Source organism: Drosophila melanogaster, chromosome 2L (genome assembly GCF_000001215.4).
Source record: "Drosophila melanogaster chromosome 2L".
NCBI lineage: Eukaryota > Metazoa > Arthropoda > Insecta > Diptera > Drosophilidae > Drosophila > Drosophila melanogaster.
This window is the reverse complement of record NT_033779.5, coordinates 12,249,705-12,274,439: the sequence shown is the minus strand read 5'-3', so window position 1 is coordinate 12,274,439 and position 24,735 is coordinate 12,249,705. Positions and strand designations below refer to the sequence as shown.

The window sequence follows — 24,735 nt, the reverse complement described above, 5'->3', positions numbered from 1 at the left end:
TCAGAGGTCAACCATCGCACTTAAAAGTGTCATTTTGCATTTTGTTTGGTTTAAAGGAAGGAGCGAGTCAGCCGCCAAACAACAAAAATGCAACAGACAAAAGCCAGCAGCAGAATAAAAAGTTGCACAAGTCTAAGGATATGGATGAGGTCCTTTAAAATCCACTGGTAGCCTAAAACTGGGTTACATTTTGCCATCTAAATGGAAATGTTGTTAGCAGGAAGTTTTGCTGGCTTAAATCGAGAAAAAAAAGCGACCAACGAAAAATGCATCATGCAAGCGGAGAAAATGGTGTTCCCAAAAAGGTCGAAATAAAAAGTAGTTCACTAGACAAAGTTTTGTGGGTATTTACCAGGTGTTTACGTCTATTAAAGGTCACTTAAGATTAAGTTAAATATAAAATGTAATACTTAATTAAAATAATATGAGTCTAAAGAAAAGTTAAAAATATAATTTTTATATTGGTTTCTTTTTCATCTCTATAAGCAGTCCAATATACCCTTGAAAATATGTAACCAAGAATGAGTAAAGTTCGTTACCACTTTATTTTTTCGCCACGACTCGTTGTAGGTCACTGGCACGCCCACAAAAAAAAAGGAACCGCCTACTTCTCCTTCTTTGCGCTGACATAAATAATAACTTTGAAATGCAATTTGTGTCGATTTTGTGTTTGTGACTTGCACAAGTCTCTTCCAGCGACAAAAATACCAGCAATAAAAGCGAACATTTTCACATGAGCACTTTGGGAGTGGAAAACGCTGTGACTACTTTTCGTTGCTTGTCATAAATCATCAACACAACGCGCCACTTAAGTGCTTCTAAAACTGTTTTTCCCACTCGCATTTCCCCTTGCCACGCCCCCTCTTTTTTTCGGACACTACCGACCAGAACAGCACAGCCACGCCCACTTTTACAAAAATAAGGATGAACCTGTCAGCGGCAGTCGGAAAACTAGACAACAACAACTAAAAAAAATGGGATAAATACAGATGGAAAAGCTAAATAGACAGTTGGATATGGAATAACAATGACGCTGAGTAAACAAAACGTTTTCGAAACACAAAATATACAAATGCACAATGGAAACGAGACAAGAATGAATCCTCCTCACAGAAATATGAATAGAAAAATCGGAGCCAAATGGCAATTGGAAATGAAAGAGATTAGAAGTGGAAATGTCGTTATGAATGAATGGGGGAAAAAGAGCACATCAATAAAAATAGAAACTTGACTGCAGTTGAGAGGCCTCAGAAAAAGAGGCGGAGAAATGAACAGAACAATGAATATATTGGAATAATGAAAGGGAATACCGAAACTCGCAGAGATTTCCATTCCAATGAAAATAAATAACTGAACGAAATAAACTGATTTTGTCAGAAATTTCGCATAAGTATATTCTATTTTCTTAATAAATAATCTAAATAATAATTTCAAATGACATTAAGCTTTGAATAGCCTACAATTTATTACACCAACTAGTCCTTAATCAGTAATCCCTAAGCCTTGATCTTAAACTCTTAAATAAAACCCAAGAATTGAATACTCTGAATTGTATTATTTAAATCAACACATAGTCCTCCCCCCGAGTTTCGGTGCAATCTCCATTAGCAAAGCTCAAGGCTATTGAAATGTCTGCTCAAACACAAATAGCGAACAAAAAGCAATTTGCTGATGAAATGAAATGGCAATTGCAAGTGAATGCAATTAAAAGGGAGAGAAGGGGAGACATAGAGGAATACATATGTATGTATGTATGTATGCACCGAATGCACGACTTTGGTATATTTGTGTTCTGGCTAGACCAATATCTCATATTAATTCTGTCTGCACTTCTCTCATTTCCATGAAGGGGACGATAAAGTTTTGGCGGAGCTTTTAGCTATTTACCGCAACAAACTCGAGTGTAATTTATCAGCCAGACAAAGGCGATGGACAAGAAAAGAGAAATCGTACAGTGGTCTGTCGCTAACAGGAATATAACTATAGCAAACATAACTTAAGAACGCATTGGTTTATTAAATTTCTTAGCATAACTTCTGGGGACTTCGTGGAAAATATTAAGACAATTATAACAATTATCTTATTAATAATAAACCTAACACGATTGATCTGAAATTTTAAATGAGGATACGAATTTGGTTTCTCTTGAATTTAGTTGTTGTTCTTAGGCGGTAGGAATGAATCACAAGTATCTCTTGAAGCTCTGAACAACATCATATGATAGTGAAAGAAAATGTTTTAGTCATTATTCTAAAGTTTCTATTCTAGGGATGCACAAAACAGGGTTATCTGGGGCTTGTGCAATGGAAAATTAAATATTGTCTAGAACTAATAGTTCCCATTGGAAACACTTACCCTTGCTAATTCCGGTAGCCTTGTCCCGCAGAACGTTGATCGAGTGCACGGCGCCGTACTCCTCGAACATCTCGCGCAGCTGCGACTCGTCCATCGACTTGGGCACCTGGCCGACGAACATCTTGATGTTGTCCGGATCCGGTTCCTTCTCGCCGTACGTCACCGTGGCGTCCGTATCCAGACGGAAGCAGGCGTCATCGTCGACCATGGCGACCACATTGCGGTTGGCGCTGCACGGATTGTTATTGTTGTTGACCAAACCGGCGGCGGACATTATACCGTTGCTGCCTACGGAAACCAGTGCGTTGCTGTTGCTGCCGCCCAAGCTCGGATTGCTGTTGTTGTTGCCAACGTTTAAGCTGTTGTTGCTGCTGGTGCCGTTGCTGTTATTGTTGTTGTTGTTCAGCAGCGATGGATTATTGTTGTTGCTGTGTATGGGACTATTCGGCAGGCTGTTCGTTGCACTGCTGCTCTTATCACTCATACCAAAAGCACTGGAAGAGATTGGAAGGAGAGAGCCAGGATTAGTACAGTGAAGTCACGATAAATGAGGTAATATAAATTTGTGACGTGCCTATTAAAAATTAAAATATGTTACAATACTTAATATAGTTATTTTATTTTAAAGATATTTGTACAATTTTTGCAGTTCTAGGAGAAAAGTGTGGAAAGGAATCGACTTCTACGAGTGTCCACTGTACTCAAATCTTTTACAGTTATCACACACTAGCACTTACTCCAAGTAGATATCGTTGTTCTTCTCGGAGAAATCGAAAATCATGCGGCGATTGGCCAAAAACGAAGCGCGGCTGGTGAACATATTTGCGTTATCAAACTGAATTTTTTACACGGTCGACGCGAATAATGAATAATGAACGGGAAAACTTGAAACTTTCAATTTAGCGGCAGCCAATTACCAATACCAATACGCTTCACGTTTACTGTTAACGCACACGGACACTCGAGGTCGGATTGATTAAATTAAGGGCCTAAATAAATACTTCCACTTAACACGGCACTCGGAACTCAACGTGACTAATTAAAAAAAGCTATATATTTAATATATAAACGCAGCGGCTTCGCTTCTCCTCCCTCTTCCTCTTCTTCTTTCTCGCACTTCCTTTTCGGTCAATCGTCGATGGACAAATGAACGAGAAATCGTTGCGGCGATTGGAATGGAGTCAGGTGGAAGTTGTGACCTTCCAGTGCATTCCAAAGAGAGCGTAGGAAAAAGAACAGACTTCAAGGTCAAAAGCTCGATGGAGAAGGAGAGAGGATCAAAAGTGGAGACTGTCTAGAGCGAGATAGCTACAAACTATTGCATTGGTATTAAAATTAACGGGTGATCAAGTTTTAAAAATCGCTCAACTCCAAGGCCGACATACGTATTTAATCTGAAAAATAAATTCGAGGAATTTATCCTATGAATATTTGAAAAACAGGAAAGGTTCTCTTTATAAGGGTATTTCATGCATGTGAAAATACCACAAACGACAGGACATCATCATTAGGGTGTGTTTGCTACTGCTTAATTATGTGAAATGTGATACGTTGCGATTTGTCTTCGTGCTCAAACGGACTTTAAAGCTAATTCGAATGCCTAAAACAACTTGGACTTTGGCTTGAGTGCGCGCCCCACTTGTTGGCCCTGTCGATTTTCTGGCCGAATAGACCTCAAATAGCATTAACCTAATGGCCATTTGCTTGTGTAAATAAACGATTTGAGCTTTTTCGAATGGAATTGGGTCGGCTGAAGCGCGATGAGCAAACACTTGGGCAAAGGACCTCCACACCACACCTGCTGATTTAAGGCTTACTGTCTACTAACGTTTACGGTGGTGAGCCAAAAACTAGAGTTTACTTTAAATTAGAATAAATTAAGTATATACATAGATAGTAGGTTTAAATATACATTTGACCACTTCGAGTATATAGAAAGTAACCAGTAGAGGGTAGATTTTAATCGGTTAGCAGGGCGTATTAACAAATTATTATACATTTTTTGGTTTAGAATTGAGAATTTCTTTTTATCTGTTTTTGTTTATATCTACACAAATTTGGTGCCCAGTAGAAGTTAGATTTTAATCGGTTAGCAGGAAGTGCAATTAACAAATTATTATAACTTGATATGTCAGGAGAAAAATTTCCCATGTTTTTGGTTTAGAATTAGGAATTTTTTAACGGATTGTTTATCTGTTTTTGTTTATATCCACACAAATTTGGTGCTACTTGTTAATTCTACTTTGTCTTCTAATTTCTTAAAAGTTTCACTTTTATCTACCAAATTCTTGTCATCCCGTTCCAGTTGCATTTCGCCCTTTGCGACTTCTTTGTTGCATTTTGTAATTTAAACTTTTTCTTTGCTCTGTGTTTTCCAGACTCAAACTTTCGTTCTTCCCCACTCTGCCCACTTAACCCTCTCTTAGCTTTTTCGTCTTGACTTTAATTTAGTTAAAGTTTGTAAGTCACTGGAGGCAGGGGCGGATGCCACGCCCTTACACTAGACTGCAAAATCGTGGGCAATCACTAGGGACGGTCTGTAATTGCAACGACCCTTTGACACATTTATTGCATTTCTTGCTCTACTCCACTGATAGAAAATAAACATAAATTTTTAAGGAAAAATCAGAAATATGTATATTCAATGATTCTACGTGTTTAAAGTTTAAAGAACACATTCTTCAGGTTTCACGCATTATTTCAAATATTAATTCTAAGTATTTCAAAATAGTACTCAATATTGAAACTGTATACCCATTTCACCTATTTTTTGCGGTGTAAAATGTACATGATCCGAGTTCAGCTAAGGTTCCAATAAAACATGCAATTGCGACAATTTTATCCCAAACTTTTTTAACCAAAAAACAAAACTTTCACCCCAGCACAAACAAAAAAAAAAAAAAAAAAAACAACTGAACAACTCAACGAAGAATGAACGAGCAAAACGTAGTGAACTTTGTTGCTATCAAAGTTCAAACTGCAATTCATCTTCATCAACAAAAAGTATGCAATAAAATTGGCAACAAGGAAATTCTGCGATATTTTGACCCCAGTAATACAAGTACACAATGCTAACTCGCAATTTAAGCTTGTTGTTTTAAATAAAAAATAATTTTAAAGACTCAACTATGTCCTGTAATCTAACATCCTTAAACTTAAGAAAGACTGTCCCATTTGAGATCCAGTTAAAATTTTAAGATTTCACTCTTTAAATTTTTAAAGCAAACTTTGGCGCTCTTTTCCTTCGCTTACTTTTCTTGGCATTTATCTTCATTTGTCGAAGGAGCCGAAGGAAAAGCAGAAGGACCTCGTCCTGCAGCAGCTGTCAACAATTTGCCAACCGCAAAATTGTCGAGGGAGCCAAGTGGGTGTTTGAAATTCGGCATAGGGATTGGACTTGGACCACGCCTGCGATTCTCTCGAGAAACTCACTAATTTGCTTGATTACTCCAGAGAATATCCGGCGGCTGAGAAATTTGAAATCTATTATAAAAGTTTTTTAGCCTCAAAATGAAGGCCCACTTGGGACAGCTGGCTGAGATGCCGTGCAAAGTTGTGGGTAGGTGTTTGGGGAAAATCATCTTCGACGGCGTCGACATGGGTCAACACTTTGACAGGCACAAGGACAAAGAGTCGGAACTTTACCAACAAAGGTGAGGAAAATTAACACAAAAAAAAAATATATATATATATATGTAGTTGCAGCAGCTGTGAGGCACTCGGAAAAATTGGATCATAAATTTAGTTTATTTTAAGGACACTAATTAAGAGTAAAAGCACCTTTAAATTATAGTGTATAATTATATTCTTGAATGCATTATTTTAATATTTTAAAATATTTTAAGTTTTTTTTTGTATTGCAAAATTATTAAAAGCATGAATGATACTCCACTTGGATTAAGTAAGTATTTTTATTAAGTATTTTTTTCAGTGATGGCAGCAGCTGAAAAATTCTTCAAACAACTTTTGCTAGTCTTCACATTTTACTTTTTATTTTTTGTTTTTCGGATCTCTCTTATTTTGCAGGTGAGCTGGATAATTTTCTTTTTTTTATGTCTAGCGTCTGCTTCACAACAAATCAAGTGCAAAGTGGAGTCGTCCACTCCATGCTATTGTTGTTGTTGTTGTTGTTCTTGGAGCAGAGTGAACTTTTGATTCTTGTTATTTTGTTACTCATTGCTCTTTGTTCTCCCTGATTGGTTTTTTGTTGTTAGTGCGGTATACTAGAGAAGTGAAATCAATGGGAATGGAAAAAAAACCCAGTAGATTTTATACAGAGCTTCACAGTGCAATTTCTGATGTAGGGCATAAGGACTTTGCGAGGACGAAACGTTCATAAAAAAAGGGAAAGAAAGCTTAAAGATTTTCTCAGTTAATAACTCAAGAAACTATAAAATTGCATTAAATTATAACAATATTGCCGCTTTCTTTTCTTCTTTTCGGGTAATACTGCCGGATTCTGTAGTATATCTTAATTTTACAACCATGCATATAAGCCCCATTCAAATCTCATATTTCCCATAATCCCCCTTCATCGCTAAACTATAAAATGAAGTATGCACCTTTACCATTTTTCCTTGAGTTAATAACCAACCTAGCGGTTTTTAAGCAGCTTAAACTCAACAACCAACCCACCCAACCCGGAGTTTCCTTTGATCTGGCCAGAAATAACCTTTTAATGCGACTCAAGTTCAGAAGACTATAAATTACTGAACTGCGCGAAAAACAGCAGAGAATGAAAAAAAAAAATAAGAACATTTCAGCACGCTTATCAAAGATAATTTTAAGCCGCATTTAAAAATGATTTCTTTGCTTTATTTTCGCACAGGCCCTGGCACTTTCTCCAGCCGCTTTCCCCCGGCGCCATTCCCTCGCTTTTCGTCGAGCTACGCGACTTTTTCCGCTGACTGTGCGTTGTCTGGCAACCCTGGAGGCAAATGGAAACGTGGGAAGGTGTACGATTTTGGTGGGTACCAGAGCGGAAGGAAAGGCGGACCAGGGTGGCCAGGATGGTGACTAGGGTGGCCCAATGTTGACAGTCAGTGAACCCCGAAAAAGGCAATGCCAACAATATAACCAAGGAGCGATGTTTTGATGAACGAATTCCCTGATACCCTATGAACTTATCGAGTTGGAAATTTTTTATAAATAATATTTTTGTTAAAATATTATTTTCTGCTATGAAATGTTTTTTTTTTTGCAACATTTTATATTTGCTAAAGAGATATTCCTAGAAATTGTTTTATGGATGCCGAGTCCTTTTCTTTAAAGCGCCCAAAGTAGTTCATTCCACCAACGCGCTGTTCTTTTTTGGTCAAGGGTCCCCCCGTGTCTCCCCACACCCTCATAGACCCAAAAACCTGTGCAAGGACTTGCTCTGCTTTCGTCCTTCCACTGCGACAATTGGATGAGCAAATGCTGACGAAAGGGGTAGGAGAAGATGGGGCTTATGGACATGGAAAAGAGGAAAAAGGGAGCGCAGCTTGGACTTTGCCCAAATATTTGACATGGCCAAAAGCAGAGAGCGGCCAGACCAAGGGGAGGGAGGGGAAACACTGTCTGGGGGACTGGAAGGATGATGAAGGTGATGCAGCTCATTTTTTGACTCTACTCCTGGGATTTCCATGGGACTTTCGGCGATGGGGTCGTTGTTGAGTTTAGGACTCGTGTGTAATTAAGCAAAAATTCCAAATCGTTTGTAGTTGTTGTCCTTGTCTGGCTCTCCCATTCCCAATTTTGTTGTTAATAATCACTTGTAAATAGATCAAAGTTGGCATTTTATTTGAATTCCTCATCGCAGTGGGGAATTTTTGGCACCAGACTGAAAGTCCGAGCCGGATTATGTTGACTAATTAGAGGTTGATGAGGCAGAGTTCATTGGGGAGTTTGGAATGTTTGGGTTGAGTGTCAAGGGGGGACACTTTTGAAGTTAAGTTAGGCTTTGGACTTTTCGACAATAACTAATGGTGAAGAAAAAATAACTTGCAAGTAAGGAATTACATCCACTGGAATCATTAAGAAATAACCATTTCTTGAGACGTTCATTCCATCGAATATAAATTCAACGACTGCAGCATTTCATTTACTTAAATTGCTCACCCATAACATTCCATCTTTACAACTGAAAATGACACACAAATTAAAAAGGCAGAAGCACGAAAATAAAACGCCAACGTCACCGAAGAAGAAAAAAAGTGTGCAATAAATATCCGCCACACAGGAAACCAAATTAAATAAGTAAATCTTGTGGCCATGTAAAAAATGAAACCGAAAAGGCAAAAATAAAGGACCGAAAGCCGAATCGAGTGAAAAATATATATATGTATGTACGTTTGTCTGTCGAAAGATAAAGCAGCACAAAGGGATGCCAGCACTGGGCTCTCAATGTCACTGGGAAAAAAGAACAAAATTCGTACCAAAAAAATAAAAAAAAAAAAAAGAAAATTAAATTGTGAAACGTAATGTTAACGCAGCCAAATGCCCAAAAGTCCAAGAGAGGCGGCGATTCGAGCCAGGCCTTAACCACAATGAAATGAATGGAATACATGTGAGCATACTCTAACCAGAAAAAATATATATTTATTCCCTTTTTCTGGGCCCAATACATACATATGTGTTCCCTTTTTTTTCTGGTATATTAAAAACTTTGGATGCTCTTTAAGGGAACCAGCAATGACACACATGCCCCAAAAAAAAAAAGATTTGAGTTCTGGTGTTAAAACAAAAGTACAGGCATTTCGCCCAACTGCGGAGCAAAAATTTCAACAATGCCAACGGCTTTGGCAAACGGAAGTAAAAAAAAAAGTGAAAAGAAACTCGAAGGACGAAGGTGGGAAAAGCGAAATTTGGATACGCTCAAGTAACTAATGTAAAGATTTAATACAATTTAATTTAATTCCGTCTTAGAAGTACATAGTATTATTTTCCAAAAACAATACATATATCACTTAACTAGCATTTTATAATAGTAGCTTTATACTTCAAAAATATTACCTTCTTTATTTAAGATTGACTTGGGCTAAAATTTAAGAGTTCCCAATTTTTAAGGGTTCCAATTTCGCAAAGATTAAATTCTAGAAACGAAATTTTTCCGCCCGGAGAGACGGAATTTATTGATTCATTCTGAAAAATCCCCAAACTGAATGCGAGCAGCGACAACTGGGGGCCTTGGATGAAAAAGAAAATGATTTGCATGGCTTCGGGAGACAAAAACAAAAAAAAAAAACAAAAAAAAAGCGAAAAAGAATTCCACACGCTCCCCCGAAAACTCCAACCGACCAAGCGAAGCAAGATATGCGGAAAATTGAACCAAATGATTTTTATTTTCTTCTCCCGGCAGTGAAAAAGCAAGGGGTTAACACTTTTGCCAGCATAAGTCTTCGAGAAAAAAATGTATAAAAAAAAGGTTGGAAAATTATAAATGAAAATTCCAAAAGTGCCGAGGGGGGGTGAGCGAAAATAAAACAAAAAACGAATGCCCCGCATGCAAGTTTGGCAAGTTTGAAGCAGGCAAAAATTGTCGCCACTTGGTGCCAATTGTTGTTTACCAACGAAATTGAAACAATTCGATGCTCTTAACTGCACCATTTTCCTTTTCCAACAGCCAACACCATTTTCACATGACTCTTGTTTTTAGCCATTCGATGCAGTGGCGAATAAATTTTGCTGCGTTGATTTTAAAAATGGATGCATTTTAATGCATTTGATCAGTTTCATTTTGAAACACTATAAGGTTCGTTTCAACTCGTTTTGTTTGGGAAATCAATAGACTGAAAGTGGCTGAAATTGTACTTTTAAACTCTTACAAAGCATCTACAATCTTAACTTATATTTATTTATTAATGCAAAATCATTTCAATTGAATATCCCGTTTTGATGACAATTTCGTGCTTTAAACGCATTTGAATGTATAATTTATTTTAAGCCCATTCCGAACTGGAACACATCGTTATCCTAGACCCGAAAGCACACCCTTTCCGCCATTGTTGGCCATCGTGGTCTCTTAGGGACCATTACCTCAACATTGTGACAACAAAGGGGGGCCAAGATTGGGTGGAGAATAAAAAATTAAGTCCCCCCCCCTTCATTTTAATTCTCATGCGGGAGACATTTGTATAATTTGTTTGTGTTTTGTGTGCATTTTTATGATTTTGTCAACGCGGCACAAAAGGAAACGAGCTGCGAAAGCGAAAGGATGCTGCGAAGCCGTGCTAGAGAGGGATGGAAAATAGCCCACAAAACGAGCAAACGATAATCATAATAACGGGACATGGCCAACGAGGCCCCTGGGAAAATGTTGACCGAAAGGATGAGGGATAAGGAAAAGCGTCGGGGAAAGAAAAGTCGTTTAGCCGTGTCTCTAATTGCCCAGGAAAGAGACCATTAAATGGACAAGGACACAGCATTATTCGCCGTCTCTTTCAGACAGGTAAAGCATTAAAGCCAATGCAAAAACGAAAAACAGAAGGACCATCTATTTATTGAAAAACAATCTCGAGACATAAATTGGCCAACAGCCAGGGGCAACGAAGATGACCATATTTTAAACGATCCTTTGGGGCAAAATATTTAACGATGCTCTTTTTATCTCTTGATTGTGGGCGAAATATTGAAAGATATAACAGAAACAAATCAATTCGCAAGCAAGCGAGCACATTTGTCACAAAATTATATCTATTTATTTTTTTTTGTTTATTTCTATCTATATTTAAGTTTCTTTCGGTTTATTTTTAGTCGAGGCAATCTGAGAAACTTCCTCCATATCGTGGAGTGCAACAAGAGCAAATAGAGCACACGAAATCACGCACGCCCACTTGTCTAAAGAAAAAGTCGCGACATCAAGTTTGCCATGTGTCCTTAGAGCCATCCTTATCGCACACACACGAAAGACGCTTAGTTGCCGTCTCTTTTTGGCCAGGCTCTACTTGACGCATGTCACGTGTTTAATTATTTACGTGACTTGGCGGCATTTTTTTTTTATTTTGTATCCTGGCATTTGAAACGCTTTTCCTCGCATAGAACTTTTTTTTTTTCGCCTGCCTTGTGTAAATATTTATTGCCATTTTGTGTCGTGGCTAAAATACATATTGTAAAAGGCCAAAAAAGAATCTTCAACTTACAGGAGTTTTGTTTGTCTTGGCTAAAAGACAATAGCTCCATTATTGTTTAAGCTTTTACATAAACATATTTTTATACTATTATTATTTTACAAATTATTTCCACATGTATTAACTTAGAAGTCCTACATCTGTGATGAATTTCGTGAAAATTCTTGCTGCACACATGCACAAACGCAAGAGGAAAATAAACAGAAACAGAAACGCAGAAATAATAGACTTTTACGCGCTTTGTTATTGTTTAATAAGGCAACAAAAAAAAAAAAAGGTTGAAAAATTATATTGTATGTCTGAGCTGCTTTCCATTTTTTGTTGTTATTTTCATCTGATTAACAGGAGGACAGGATTGGTGCAGAAAAACCTTTGGCTGAGTGGACGCACAAGCAACGATCGGCCGCAGGTCATTTTTTTATTTATGCCGTACTCGGTCCCGTATTAAATTTTAAATTGACTTGAAATTTTTCACTTTTTTTTTTTTAATAAATTCAAAGCACAAAATCACGATGCATGTATGCAACGAAAAACAATGGCACTTTGTATTTACACATGCGATTGCCCAATTTCAGTTGCAATTCATTTCAACATCAATTTTTCACACATTTCGCATCGAGTGTTTGATTTTTGCCATTTGATTTGCCCTCTTTCATATTTTATAACGCAAACGTCTTGGCTCCATTGCTCAGCATGGCCTCAAAAGCTGCTGTTTTCCCATCATCGAATGTGACACACTTTTCCACCTGCACACGCTTCTCTCTCTCACACACACACACACAGATACAGATGCACCTTGAATCTACAGGAAAAACCTTTCGAATCACTTCACTTGAAGACAATTCCTTGGGCCAGGCCACTTACGATTTCTGCTCCATGTGTGGCCCATAAAAAGTGTTTTGAAATGGGAAAAGGGGGGGGGCAATGTCTGAGTGGCACAAAGGTAAACGAAAGAAAGTGCCATGTTGTCTACCCAATACAATAAATATTTAATGCACATGTTATTACATCAATAAGTGTGTCACTCGCCCACACATAGACACACTCGGCTCACACAGATACTCTGTTGTCGAAGCTTTTATCTTTTATCTGTTGTCTGTTGCAAATTGCTAGAAGCAAAAATCGCGAATCGAAAAAAAGGCGGTTACTTCACAATGCTGTTTACGAAGTAACCAACATCTATATAAATATGTTGGTTTTTTTTTCTTCCAAAATTACATTATAAGTCGCATTGAAATACATCAAAATAAAGCTTTAGAGCATTTATTTTTTAAACTTATTTTGTTATGTATCAATGATTCCTGTCCAAAGGCATTTCCTTTTGATTATTAAATTGTCAGCTTGAATTGCTCTCCAGCCGGTACATTGATAAATCGATTCGATTTTATTTTCAAGCTCGAATCAACTTTCGTGTATAATACTTTATTATTCATGAAAAAAGGTTTTTCCGTTGGTGTTTCTATACTTTTATTTCGTTGCTTAAACAAACGTAAATATGAATATGTATATTTAATCGAAATGTGGGTCAATTTTTTATGCATTAGCGTTGGAAAAGCGTTAAGAGAGAGAGGTAGAAATACCAACAAAAAAAAAAAAATGAAGAGGAAACACATTCCCTACTACTTGACGTTTGTTTGTTCGTTTGGCATTATTTTTGGCCATATTTTCTGTGTGGGTGTTGGCTGTCAATCGCATTTTGGGCGGCCTTAATGCCACATGACAGGAACAAAGCGTTGCATATTTTAAGGCGCCACAGGAAATGGACACCAACAAAAAATAGTTTGTTCAGTGGTCAACTTTTTTTCCTCCATATTCAACAGCCAAATATTCATGAAAATATCACATACATTTGTTTTGTACAAAATAAAAAAAAGGAAATGAATTTAGCTTATCGTTCAAGTGACCAATAAATATATAATGCATGCAGCAATTTCACGAATTAATGGATTAGAATGAATGGCTAAATTGTTTGATTATCCGGGGGATATTTTAGTTTGCACTAGAGTTTAGAAGTTCGATTTAACTCACCTAATTTGGTAATGTCAAAAGTTCATGAAAAGAGAAGACCATATAAGAATTTGTTAGATTTTTTAGTTTGGCGCTCAAAAAGAATGTACCTTAAATTAATAGCATTCAACAAAACGATGCTCACAATTCTCAAAAGCAGGTTGGAAAGTGGTTACAATGAATAAGTGCTCACTAAAATGCATAATTCGAATAATTTCCAGTGTAATTAGAGCTGCACTCAAATGGTCAACAAGGAGCAGGACTCAAAAACAGATTACACTAAACACAAATGTGCATGCAACTTACACACAGGCAAATTGGAAAACAAAGGAGCAACATCATCGAGGAAAAAAGGATGGAAAACCAACAGCAGCAAGAAGGAAATAGCCTGGCCATAAATGTACGACAACCGCAAATAAAACGGCTGGCAAATTGCTCCAGGACGAAGTCTGAGAATGGAACGAAAAAGGACACACCGAAGGAGGCAGGCTAAAATTATGTGCTTGTGCTCAGAAGGAGAAAAGGTCCTTTAGCTGCTATTTACTTTGTCTATTCGCCGGAATTACCAGCAGTGCGTCTGATTGTTAGACTGGATTAAATGAGGTTACGCTCTTGTGCAAAGAGTTCAAGTGGATTCAAAAGGTTCTTATTAAAAAAAAAGTAATTAATAAGTTGTGTAATGGGGCTGCTTTTTAATTGTACAAGATATATAACGCAATTTAAAGAAAAAATTACTTTTTTTCGATACAGAAAAGTGTAATGCTACTTTAAACACTACAAAACTGATTTTTTAGATTTATAACTTTTTGCTAGCTATTTTTATGCCACAGCATACTTGTTTCAGCAACAAACTTTCTGTTGATATTATGCCAACTTGTTTGTTAATATATTTATCTTTTTTCCCTGGTTGTCGTCTGTCGAATTATATTTTATAAGCACACAGAAGTAGCAGACAATTTGGACCCAAAAACAAACCAATTTAATGCCGCGACGCCAAAAATTTTCCGGCGCATAGACAACAGCTTAGTAATGTGTGTGTTTTTTGGTCACAGGTGCCACTTATGCGGTCCTTAAAATGAAAACTGACAAAACTGTGAGAGGCGGGGAAAAGTGAGAAGAAAAGGCAAAGTAGACTGCGCTTTTTGTAGCCGCTTTTCGCAGTCGCCGCAGTTTCGACGCTTATTATAACCGTTTTTATAACCAAGTAAAAAGGAAAAGCAAACTTTTTCTGATAAAAAATGTTAGGGTATCAAGGTTTGGAAGAATTTTCTATTCTCAATTAAATTCGAAGTCAACCAAGCAAATTAAATATTAACTATTTAAATAAGTAGTTAATTCGAAGTCAACCAAGCAAATTAAATATTAACTATTTAAATAAGTAGTCAAAATACATAATTACAAGATAGACCAAAAAACCCGTAAAATATGTTCATAGAATTTTTAATTTTTTCATAATATTTGGTATGCCAATATGGTATCCAAATGGTCGACTTTTCCCAAAAACCGCCTTTCTTTCGCTTTCCCGCTGCTGGCCAGACTTTGCTAGTCATTTTGTTTTCCCCCCGTTTTCCTCATTTCCCTCCCATATCCTCTTCTCTTCCAGACGGCGGCGCATTTTAAGCATCTTAAAAAAGTTTTCACTCCGGTTTGGGGCCACACACACACATTTGCGGGTTAAAGTTTCGGCTGGGCTCCTTCTGTTTTTCAGAGTTTTTGCTTTAATAATTCATTCGTTCGCTATTTATGTGACAGGTGATAGCCGTGGAAAGGCTTTTCCTCCGGTTACCCAACCATTTGGTCAAGTCGAGAGTAGAGTGGTCTAGACTTTCGGCACCCGCAGATGGAATAATTGCTGTGTGTCTCGTTCCCAGGGGTCCATTTTTGGCACTTTGAAAAGGGTGTATGTGAAATGCAGGGAATTTAATTTGGAGAATTCGCAATGGTCATATGGGTGACTAATTGAAGCGACCCTTGAGCAAAATAAAAAGCAGAGCTTTGGAAAAGATTTCAAGGTCGAACAAAATCCCTTTCAGGTTCAGTAAGTGCTTGTTATAAATGTTTAAATATCCTTAAACGAAATTGGTTGGGTTTTTGATCATATACCTGAATTTATTCTGTACATAGTTTATTTGGAAAAATCTTGTAACACTGGAATTTCTCTCTAAACAAAATTGCTTCAGATAAGAAACACTCACATCGAGTACGAGAGTGAGTTTGGGTGAATGCCACTACATGCTGGATCATTAACTAAACGACAGTTTAAGCATTTCTGCCGCACAAAAGGCGAGTGGATAAAGAATGAAAACGGAAGCTGGGCGAAATTTGTTGGCCAACCCGGGAGCAAATTTCTTGGCAATCTACGCAGCGGCAGCATGTAGGAAATGTGCGCCATATAACATTAACCAACAACTCATATCCTTGAAAATTTAGCCAGACGACTGAGCGCGCCTGTTGATGGGCAACACATTTTTCCTACTTTATTTTCTTCTACTTGCGGCAAGGTCTAATGAAGCGGCAATGAGGCGTGCCAACAAAATAAAGAAAAGTTCACTCGTAGGGGAAAAACAAACATCGTCGTCATCATTATCGGCGAGGGGTGAAAGGGGGGCAAGGACACGTCATGACCCTGCTGCAAATTTACATATAGCGAAAAGGAAACTTTTGCGGTTTATCAGCGAAAAATAATCAAAGATACTCGAAAGACCGGAATGCCAAATGAGGGAAGGGCTAAAAGAGAAACAGGGATGCGGCCAAATTAATATGAAGAAAAAAGGCAGGAAAATTTCACATTGATGTTGAAAGTAAAGATCTTTAAAGAAAAGAGAATTATTGGAATATTAAGTCTACGTTATTTGTTATCACAAATGATTGTAGATTTTGGCAGTGTTTCCCAGAATTCTGAACTCAACGAATTAAAGAAAAGTTCGCTGTGCCTGAAGAAGAACATTTAAAAAATATTCTTCCTTGCCAAAGAATAAAGCAATCAACAGCAGAACTCAAGGAGCCAACAATTGAGCAACAACAAGAAAAGCGCAAAGAGTACAATTACAACTACAAGTGCGGGGTGGGGGGGTTGCAACCAACAAGCCACACCCCCCCAAAAGACCCAACTACCGACCCCAACACCAAGACCATCATCATCCCCTTGAGACTGCCTCAACAATTAAAGCCAACTGAGTTGCCATATTTGAAGTGAGCCAGCGAAAGGACAATAATAATGAGGGAATGAGCGGGGTGATGGTGGGAAGGGGGAGGGGGGGGGGGGGCGGCAGGAAAATTCTGAGGGAGTACTCATAATCATAATTATGGGCTTCCCTCGAACAACAAAACCAAGTAGAACTACATCAGAAACAGCAAAACCTTAATTGTTCTCATGTGTTTTTCTATGGGCGGGGCGTGGCCTCTTTCATATTTTGCCTTCTCATTGTTCGACAAAAAGAAAAGCACATGCATTTAGCCTGGTCAAAAGGAAAGTTTCAGCATTTATTGTTGCCTGCTCTTTTCTGTTTTACAGCCAAGATAATTAGATTCCAGTTGTTGCTACCCCATCCCCATCCCCATCATCATTATGATCTTCAAGCCTGACCGAATTTGGTTTTAATTGTTTCTCCATCATAACTTGTAATGGTGGTGTTGGTGCCATCAATGAAACTAATTTGGAGCAGCATTCTTCGGTTGGGACAAATATTTCATCACAGCATCTGCCAGCATCCACTTGCAACACAAAACGAGACAATTAAAATGACCAGAATGGTGAGCTGACGAAGACCAGGTGACATCAACAATATGAGATGCAGAGGGAAAAATATTTCTATACATTTAACATTATTATTTTTAAATTTATTTTATTAAAAAAAAAACAGTTCAAGCAGTTTCTTTGCATTAACATTTAATTATGGTATATTGCAAAAAAGAATTATGCCAAATTTCGAAACACTAAAAGAGGTTCTTTTAACAAGTATTCACTGTACCAACGAGTGAATTCCTTTGTTTGCCTGGCCTCATGTGTGTGACAATTAAAATGGTTGGGGTTTTATATACTTATACTTTTGCATCGTTTGCGGCTTTTTAATTGTTTCTGCACTTGCCACTATTTAAATAAAGTAAGTTGTAGTTTTCATGAGACGGAATTTTAAAGCATTTAGTGCACTTGTTTTATACATCTAAATTTCGATGATTTCAAATGTATTCTAATTTATAACATTTATTTTAAGCAACATTTTCTTGACACATTTTCCCTGCAACTCATCAAGTATTAGCATTACACTGTGCAACCATATCACTTTCCCCATTTTTTTCTTTTTAAGCAAGTCAAGTGGGAAGCAAGTTTCCTAATTACACCAACGTCGACGCATCCTCGTCTTCACTTGACATATTTTCCCCGCCATTGAAAAGGAAAATCTCACGCTGCGCGAAAAAAATTAGGATGGAGTGCGAGTGGCTGAACCAGTGCACAAATTTCGTTTTAGAAAAAAGTATACGTGACATTTTTTGGATTCTTTTTGATGACGCAGAGCTTGTGTGTATAAAAAACATGCTCAAACTCACATATTTACATTATAGTAGCTCTGTTCGGTTCTGTAGTGCATGAAAAATCCCTATTTAGCAAAAAAAAAAAAAAAAAAAAAAAAAAAAAAAAAAAAAAAAAAAACGAAACCATTTCAAACGCATTAACGTATGTGTGTGTGTGTAATGTTGGTAACCCAAATAGGGCTCATAAAGTGATAATTAAATAAGTTTTTGCACTAAAGCCCTGGATAAAACTCTAATTAAAAGACATTGTGTTTGTGTGTGCGAATCATTTATAGTTTTCTAAAATTAACTACTAAAATTGAAAAATGTGTGTACTAATTGTGGAATTTAAGCCGCTTAAACTCTTTAAAAGCGAGAAACAAATTCATGTAAAGAGTAATTGCATTTACATTTCAATATATGTTTATGCATTAGTAATCAGCGTTTTAGTTTTGGATGTGCCTTGATTAAAGCCTTAAATCGCTGCATACTTTTTTGAGTAGTTTTTTTATTTTCAGATTTACTAATCTTAATTAATCTATGCACTTAAAGCCAATTCAATCTTTTAATTACCAATGCTCATTGAGCTTATTTCGTAGATGAAGTATTATATTTTTGGGAAGATTTGTTACAGTTAAGTGACTTGGAATGAAAATTGAAGTTAATCCACAAATAAGTTTGTTTGCTTCATCATTTCTGGGCTGTAATTTTGGGTTGAAATTAAAGCACACAAAATACATGAAAGCGATGTCAAAAACACAAAACGCAACAACCTGACAGTTGCACAATGGACGGGCTAACTAGCACAAAGGCAGTAACATGGACCAGGGTCTCCTCTGCTCATTGACCACTTAAAGACAAAGCACGACTCCGCTGTCCCTTGTCCATTGGCCATTGTCCGTTCGGTGTTCGCCAGTTGCCAATCGCCGGTGCAACGAAGCGGCAAATGCAACACCACGACACGACAGCAGCAAGGCTGCAACAGAAGAGGTAACACGGGCAACATGGACGGCAGCAACACGAATGAGCAGCAAGTTGCAAGTTGCAACATGAACACACTTTAACCCAGAAGGAGTCGATATCATTTCCGGGCAAATGCGTTTACAATGTGGCACGGGCATTTCGCCAACCAAAAAGATAGAACGGGTATTTTCGAGGTAAGCATCAAGAGCAGACACACACACACACAAACAAGCCGGCGAAGTTGTGCCACCGCACTCCTCCGGACTTTCATAGTTGGCTTCTATTAAAGCCCGACGCACACATAAAATTGCATTCAAAATATTTCCAAGTCAAAAACGCTGACAGACTGCATCGTCTGGGTTTGTATTTACTGACAGGCCGCCGCCGTCTAGCCGAAAAATGTAGTTAGCCTGCATTCGTAAGCTACACTAATAAAATGGAAGTTTTATAGTTAAAAAGTAAGAGCGGAATGGAAATAAGATGAGAAAGAAAGTGAAAGTAGCTAAAGAATATTGCTCATACGCAATGATGTCCCATTAGAAATTACGTATATTTCAAATAATAATCAAAAGACGCATTTCACGAAATCTTTTTCAATTTGACTATTGAAAGAGTGAGTTAATTTTTTTCAGTGCCTTGCCCGTCCACAAACTGAAGACCACACAAACAAGCCAACCCAGAGCAGTCGTCATTGCAGTCACTCACTCAGTCAATCAACGAGTCATTCCGTTTGCCAAACACTTCGGCCCCCTTTTTCTGGCCGCCCCTGCCGCAGGTCGAATCCCCTTTCCCCCCTTCGATTGCCGCAAACAGAGGCGCCGCCTGTCAAGTTGTCGTCTGGTGCCTGTGAAATTAGCGGCTGCTTGCAATTATGGCCTAAATGCGATGAGAACACCGTTAGACAGAAGGGAAGGCGAAAAGTCTTTAACAACTACCCGCCCACCACATTTTCCTCTCATTTTACGTGAAAACTTATACCATTCGGCACTTGAACGCCGTGGCCGTAGAGGCAGCAACAAGAGCAACAATTTTCGGGCAATTCTTTAATCCCAGGCTAATTGTTGTTGTTAGCCGTATCCGTTTTGGCAGCAAACTGGGCTAATTGGCCTCCGACAGAGTTTGTATGGATTTTTAATTGAAAATCAATAGGAGTGCGCGCAGCCCCAAAATAGTGGGGGCATTGGCTGAGGATGGCACAGCTGGTGCTTCGAATATTCCAACATAATCTATGGCCCAATTCTGGCACACAAAACAGTTTAAGCGGGTTTAAAGATTTCCAACTGCAGGAAAATCAAATTCAAAGCGATGAAAATGGGTGGGAAATGCAGTTAGTTATAGTAAAACAATAAACAGCTAACTAACGCTATTAAAAATTTAAGAAATTCCTTAAATGTTTTGATAAATGTACGAGTATATACAAAGTTTTTTATAAAATATAAAACGCTACAAAAACTTCTTTTATCAGGAATCACTGTACTTTGTTTGCGGAGTGAAGGCGAAAAGCCAGTGAGGAAGATAGAAACATTGCTTACAGCAATTTTGCAACACTTTGGCAACTCAAAGAATGTTTTTAATTAAATCAAAAAAGCAAACCGGCTTCACCATCCCCCCACCCCCCTGCCCATCGTTCTGCACGTATGAGAAAACTTTTCGTTTCGTGAAAAAAATTCATTAAAAATTTAATTTTCGCTCAACAAGTTGAAAAACGGAGGACGAAAAAAAAAACAAAAAAACTAGACGGTGAAGGGATGGGCGGCCAAAATGGAAACTCAAACCTGACCTCGAAAGGTAGAAAGATAGCGCAGAATGCACTTTGCTAATAAGTTTCGGCGCTTTTCGATTATCAGATGACGCGCGTGGTGGAAAGCGGAAAAGTGGAAAAGCGAGCTGAAAGTTTGCACCACATGACAGGCGAAAAATATTTTTGCAACTCTTGAAAAAAGGAAAAGAGTTAAGGGCTGAGTATTTTCGAGTGCTATTTTTAGCCAGCTCAAACCTTCTTTTTTTCCACCTTAGCTCCACCGTAAGTTTTCCCCATTTCTGTGTCAATGTATGCCAAGAGGAGCACCCCCCTTCGACTCACACACACCACTCCCTCTGTACACCAAACCCCATTTTCACTAAAGTGAAGCCTCACTGCACAGCAAAGTGTTTGTTGTTGTTGCTGTCGCCGCTCTTTCCTAGCTGTTGTTGTTGTTGTTTGGTGCGCAAAGGGGCATGCATATGGTTTACATTAGGCTAAGTAGCACATACACACACACACACACACAGGTGATATTGCCCCCTCACACACACACTCGCATCCACAATGCCCCCAAAAACTCACACACAGAGCAAACTCACTTGGCGCCTACTTGGATACCAAAAGTCCAATTACAGTGGTACAGAGAAGACAAGATATAGAAACAGAACAGATATATAAATATATATAGAGTAATGCCTATAAAACAAAATAATTGAATATTTTATTGTTAAATCTTTTTCTTGAAATTTTCCTTAAGCAAGTTCCAAGCTCATTTAGAATTATATCTAGTACCTTGTTTATATAAAACATGCTCCTATAGGATTGACATTGCATTATTTCAATTTACTGCACACGTATGCATATTTCCCACGACCACTGTCAACGCGGCACAGTAGCGTCGAAAAGGTTTCGCACAGCGCCGAGTGTTTGTGTTTTGGCATAAACGCGCCCTGATAAGCTAAAAGGCTAAGGGCTGCCAACGCCGCCACATGTGGCTCAAGGGTTAAACCAAAGGGCGATGCAGCAGCTGCCCTTAAATAGCAAAAAAAAAAAAATAAAAATAAACTCGGCGAAAATTTAGAAAAACAAAATGTGGCGAGCGGGTAAAAACAATGTTGATAAGCGACCAGTTTTCCGGGCGCACTTAACATATTTTTCCAGGGATGAAAGACGACTGTGCATTGTCTATAAAAATTTATGTCGAACAGGGGCAAAATGCCGCAGCTCTTGGTTTAATGGTGTGAATTATATTAAGCGACCTACACACGCACGTGCTGGAAAAACCATCTGCTTAGGTGTGGGTGTGGTTGCTGTCTGTGTGCAGGAAAAACCCCCTTCTTTTGTGTGTGTGCGCCGCTGATTTGTTTTTATCACAGCTCCCCGGAGGCATCAATTATGCGCCGATGTCAGAGCGGGAAACTCCTTCTCGGTGGTAGCAGCATTTAATGGAAGGAAAGAGAATACGGCTGGGGATATGGGGAAATTCTTTGCTCGATTTTTCCGTGGGGTTGCTTAAAGTGGTGGAGTCAACCCACAAGTAAAACCTTAAACTTAAAAGGAAAAGTGAACGCGCACAAAAAAATGCTTATTTTGCTTTTTAAAAATAACAAACAAAATTATTTTTGGACCACATTCGAAAACATGGATAAGCATATTAAGAAAATCAGTTTATAAATTTTCATTCAATAACGTTTTTGATTTAACTTTTGTTAAATGGGCATGAATTCATTGAATTCCATTTATAATTCGATATAAAATAATGTTTTAAACTAAATACTTCAGAGTCTAATATATCTTATTCCGAATTGATTTTTTAAAGCTCTACAAATATTAATCCATATTCATTTATTAAGCTAAGATTGCGAATTTAACAAAAGTGAGCTTCAGTCCAATACTGACAAAAAAACGACCATTATTTTCGCATATATATTGCCCTTTATATGCCACATAAAACCCAGAATTATAACCAAAAATGTAAATGTCAACAATTGCCAAGTAATGCGTTTTCCTTTCAAGTTGCTCGCTTAATCCTCACCCTTCAAGGAAATTTTCCGCCACCGCAGACGCACATAAAAAACAATTTCGCGCATTCAAAAGCACAAGGAGGAAAAACGAACATAAAAAAATAAAATACAGCAGAAAACCGCTTTTAATTCTTTTTTAAGCAAACAAATAAAATTATGCTGAATGGCTGGCAGGGGGGAGAGCATAAACACGGCGAATAAATATGCCGAAGGAGTAAGGAGACGCTGATATTTTCCCTGGGGTGCCTTCAATGCGGCCATTATGACGAGCAGAAAATTCGTTCTTAAAAAAAAAAAAAAATAAAAAAACACATTTCGTTTTGCGAAAGTGAGTGAGTGAGTTTTCTCTGAGACAGACTGAAGAGGGATTTTTTTGCCTTTCTTGATGTTTAATGAGCTAAGCGGAAGGAAGTCAAGTCAGCGACGTCGAAGTTGACGTTTGTGAAATAAAATAAAAACATACAAAAAGTCGCAACGAACGTTTTGAGGACAGGCCCCCTTTTTTTTTGTACTGAAGGCACCCGAAAAATTGGTTGGAGAAAGCGGTGGTAAGTCGCTGAGAAAAGTTGAAAATTAAGGCGCTTCTGTCACTTTCACTTTTCATTGCTTACCGAAGAATTTTCCCGGATTTGCTCGTCATTTGCTTGACGAATTAGAGGCGGGTGGCGGGTTTTTAGAAAATTTAATTTCTTTAAGACCACTTTTTAAGAGCCCCCATTAGGGCTGACAATAAAAGGGCGCAAATTTGTGGGTTAATTTTATTTGTGTTTGGAATGCATTGCAGTGTGAAGTTTTGAAGAAAATAATACAGACATATTTATTGCATTTCCTCTTATTTCATTTCCCTGCTTCAATCCAATCTGAGGCCCAAAAAGCGAAAGTATAGCCTTATAAAGCCCAGAAATATGTATATCTTCCTAGGGATAATTCTCAATGTCTTGAAACCATTTAACCCACCTCAAAAAATCTCATACTCAAACTGATCCCAGTGTAGTCTCCACCACTCACCCAAACCACTTTGCTCAACCAACTGACTTAGTTTCCCAATGTAAAACATTCGCTAAACATGGCGAGTCACTCTAAAATAAGCGGGAGCGCGAGGAAATCAGGTAATAAAACACCGTCGTTTAGATATTTGACTTAGATTTACAATAAAATACTGTGCCAATCTACGCAGCCAAATGCTTGCGACAGCAACAGCCAGCCAAATCCTTTGCATAAGCCAGGACAATCTAATTTTATGGCCAACGAAGGCGGAGGAGGATGAGGAGCAGCAGGGCTGCAAAAACTGAGGAAATGCGGGCCAAACAAATTGCCTCAGTTGAAATGTAAGCCCGGACCTCATTCCCATCCGCTGTCTTCCCATTTGAATCGCGTGTAATGCGCTCAATCAAAAGTCAAATGTCTAAAAATATTATGAAAAGCCCTTTTGCCTGTTAGCCAGGCCCAAAAACAGAACAGACCGGACCAGGATTCGTCCAATCCGTGGCAGGACGTGGCCAGGACGCAGCTCTTCCCGGGACAGACTGAGCTAGAATTCCCCAAGGGGTTCCCTATTCACCGCTGCCGGATTCGGAAACTTGTGTTCGTACAGTGGGTGCAGTACTGCTCAATAAGTAGTTCAAAATAAGGACATATATTTTTAAAAGCACAAATAAATGATAGAATTTAATGAAGGGTTTTCATTCTTTAGTTGAATTTGATTTATTGATTTCTTTTTTAAAGAAATTCACAGTACTAAAATGTTTTGGATTAGTAACGAAAGTTCTTACACACGACTTAATTATTAAATATGTTTTTCATTGTGAAAATTGATTTACTTAAAGTGAGGATTGAGTTTGCACTTTTCTAAACTTTTCTTCAGACATGTTTTTCCTTTTCAGAAATTCCTTATTTTGAACCACTGTGCGGTGCACTTGCCTGCTTGGGATTCATTTATGCTGGCTGGCCCCGGGTTCGATTTTGGTCCGTTTGTGCTGTTTGCGTTCGACTCCTGCCTGCTTATCGTTCACGTTCCCTTGGC

The 24,735-nt window shown here is 38.1% G+C and overlaps 1 protein-coding gene across 10 annotated transcripts in view, besides 1 other annotated feature; it reads right to left on the bottom strand.

The window, feature by feature from the left end:
- The window catches only part of bru1 (bruno 1), a 138,435-nt gene that overhangs the window by 38,999 nt on the left and 74,701 nt on the right, over positions 1-24,735 (bottom strand). For 6 of the 10 annotated variants that reach the window (NM_001273478.1, NM_001273477.1, NM_165002.2 and 3 more), the window contains one exon: positions 2,356-2,849. The exons of 1 other annotated variant lie outside the window; for it this stretch is intronic. In NM_001273478.1, the coding sequence (NP_001260407.1) occupies positions 2,356-2,839 (484 nt within the window). In that variant the 5' untranslated portion in view covers positions 2,840-2,849. Of the gene's footprint in view, positions 1-2,355; positions 2,850-3,092; positions 3,509-24,735 lie in introns of those variants that run through there. 3 more of the 10 variants (NM_165003.3, NM_165004.3, NM_001169492.2) reach the window with 1 other exon arrangement.
- Positions 11,814-11,881: a mobile genetic element.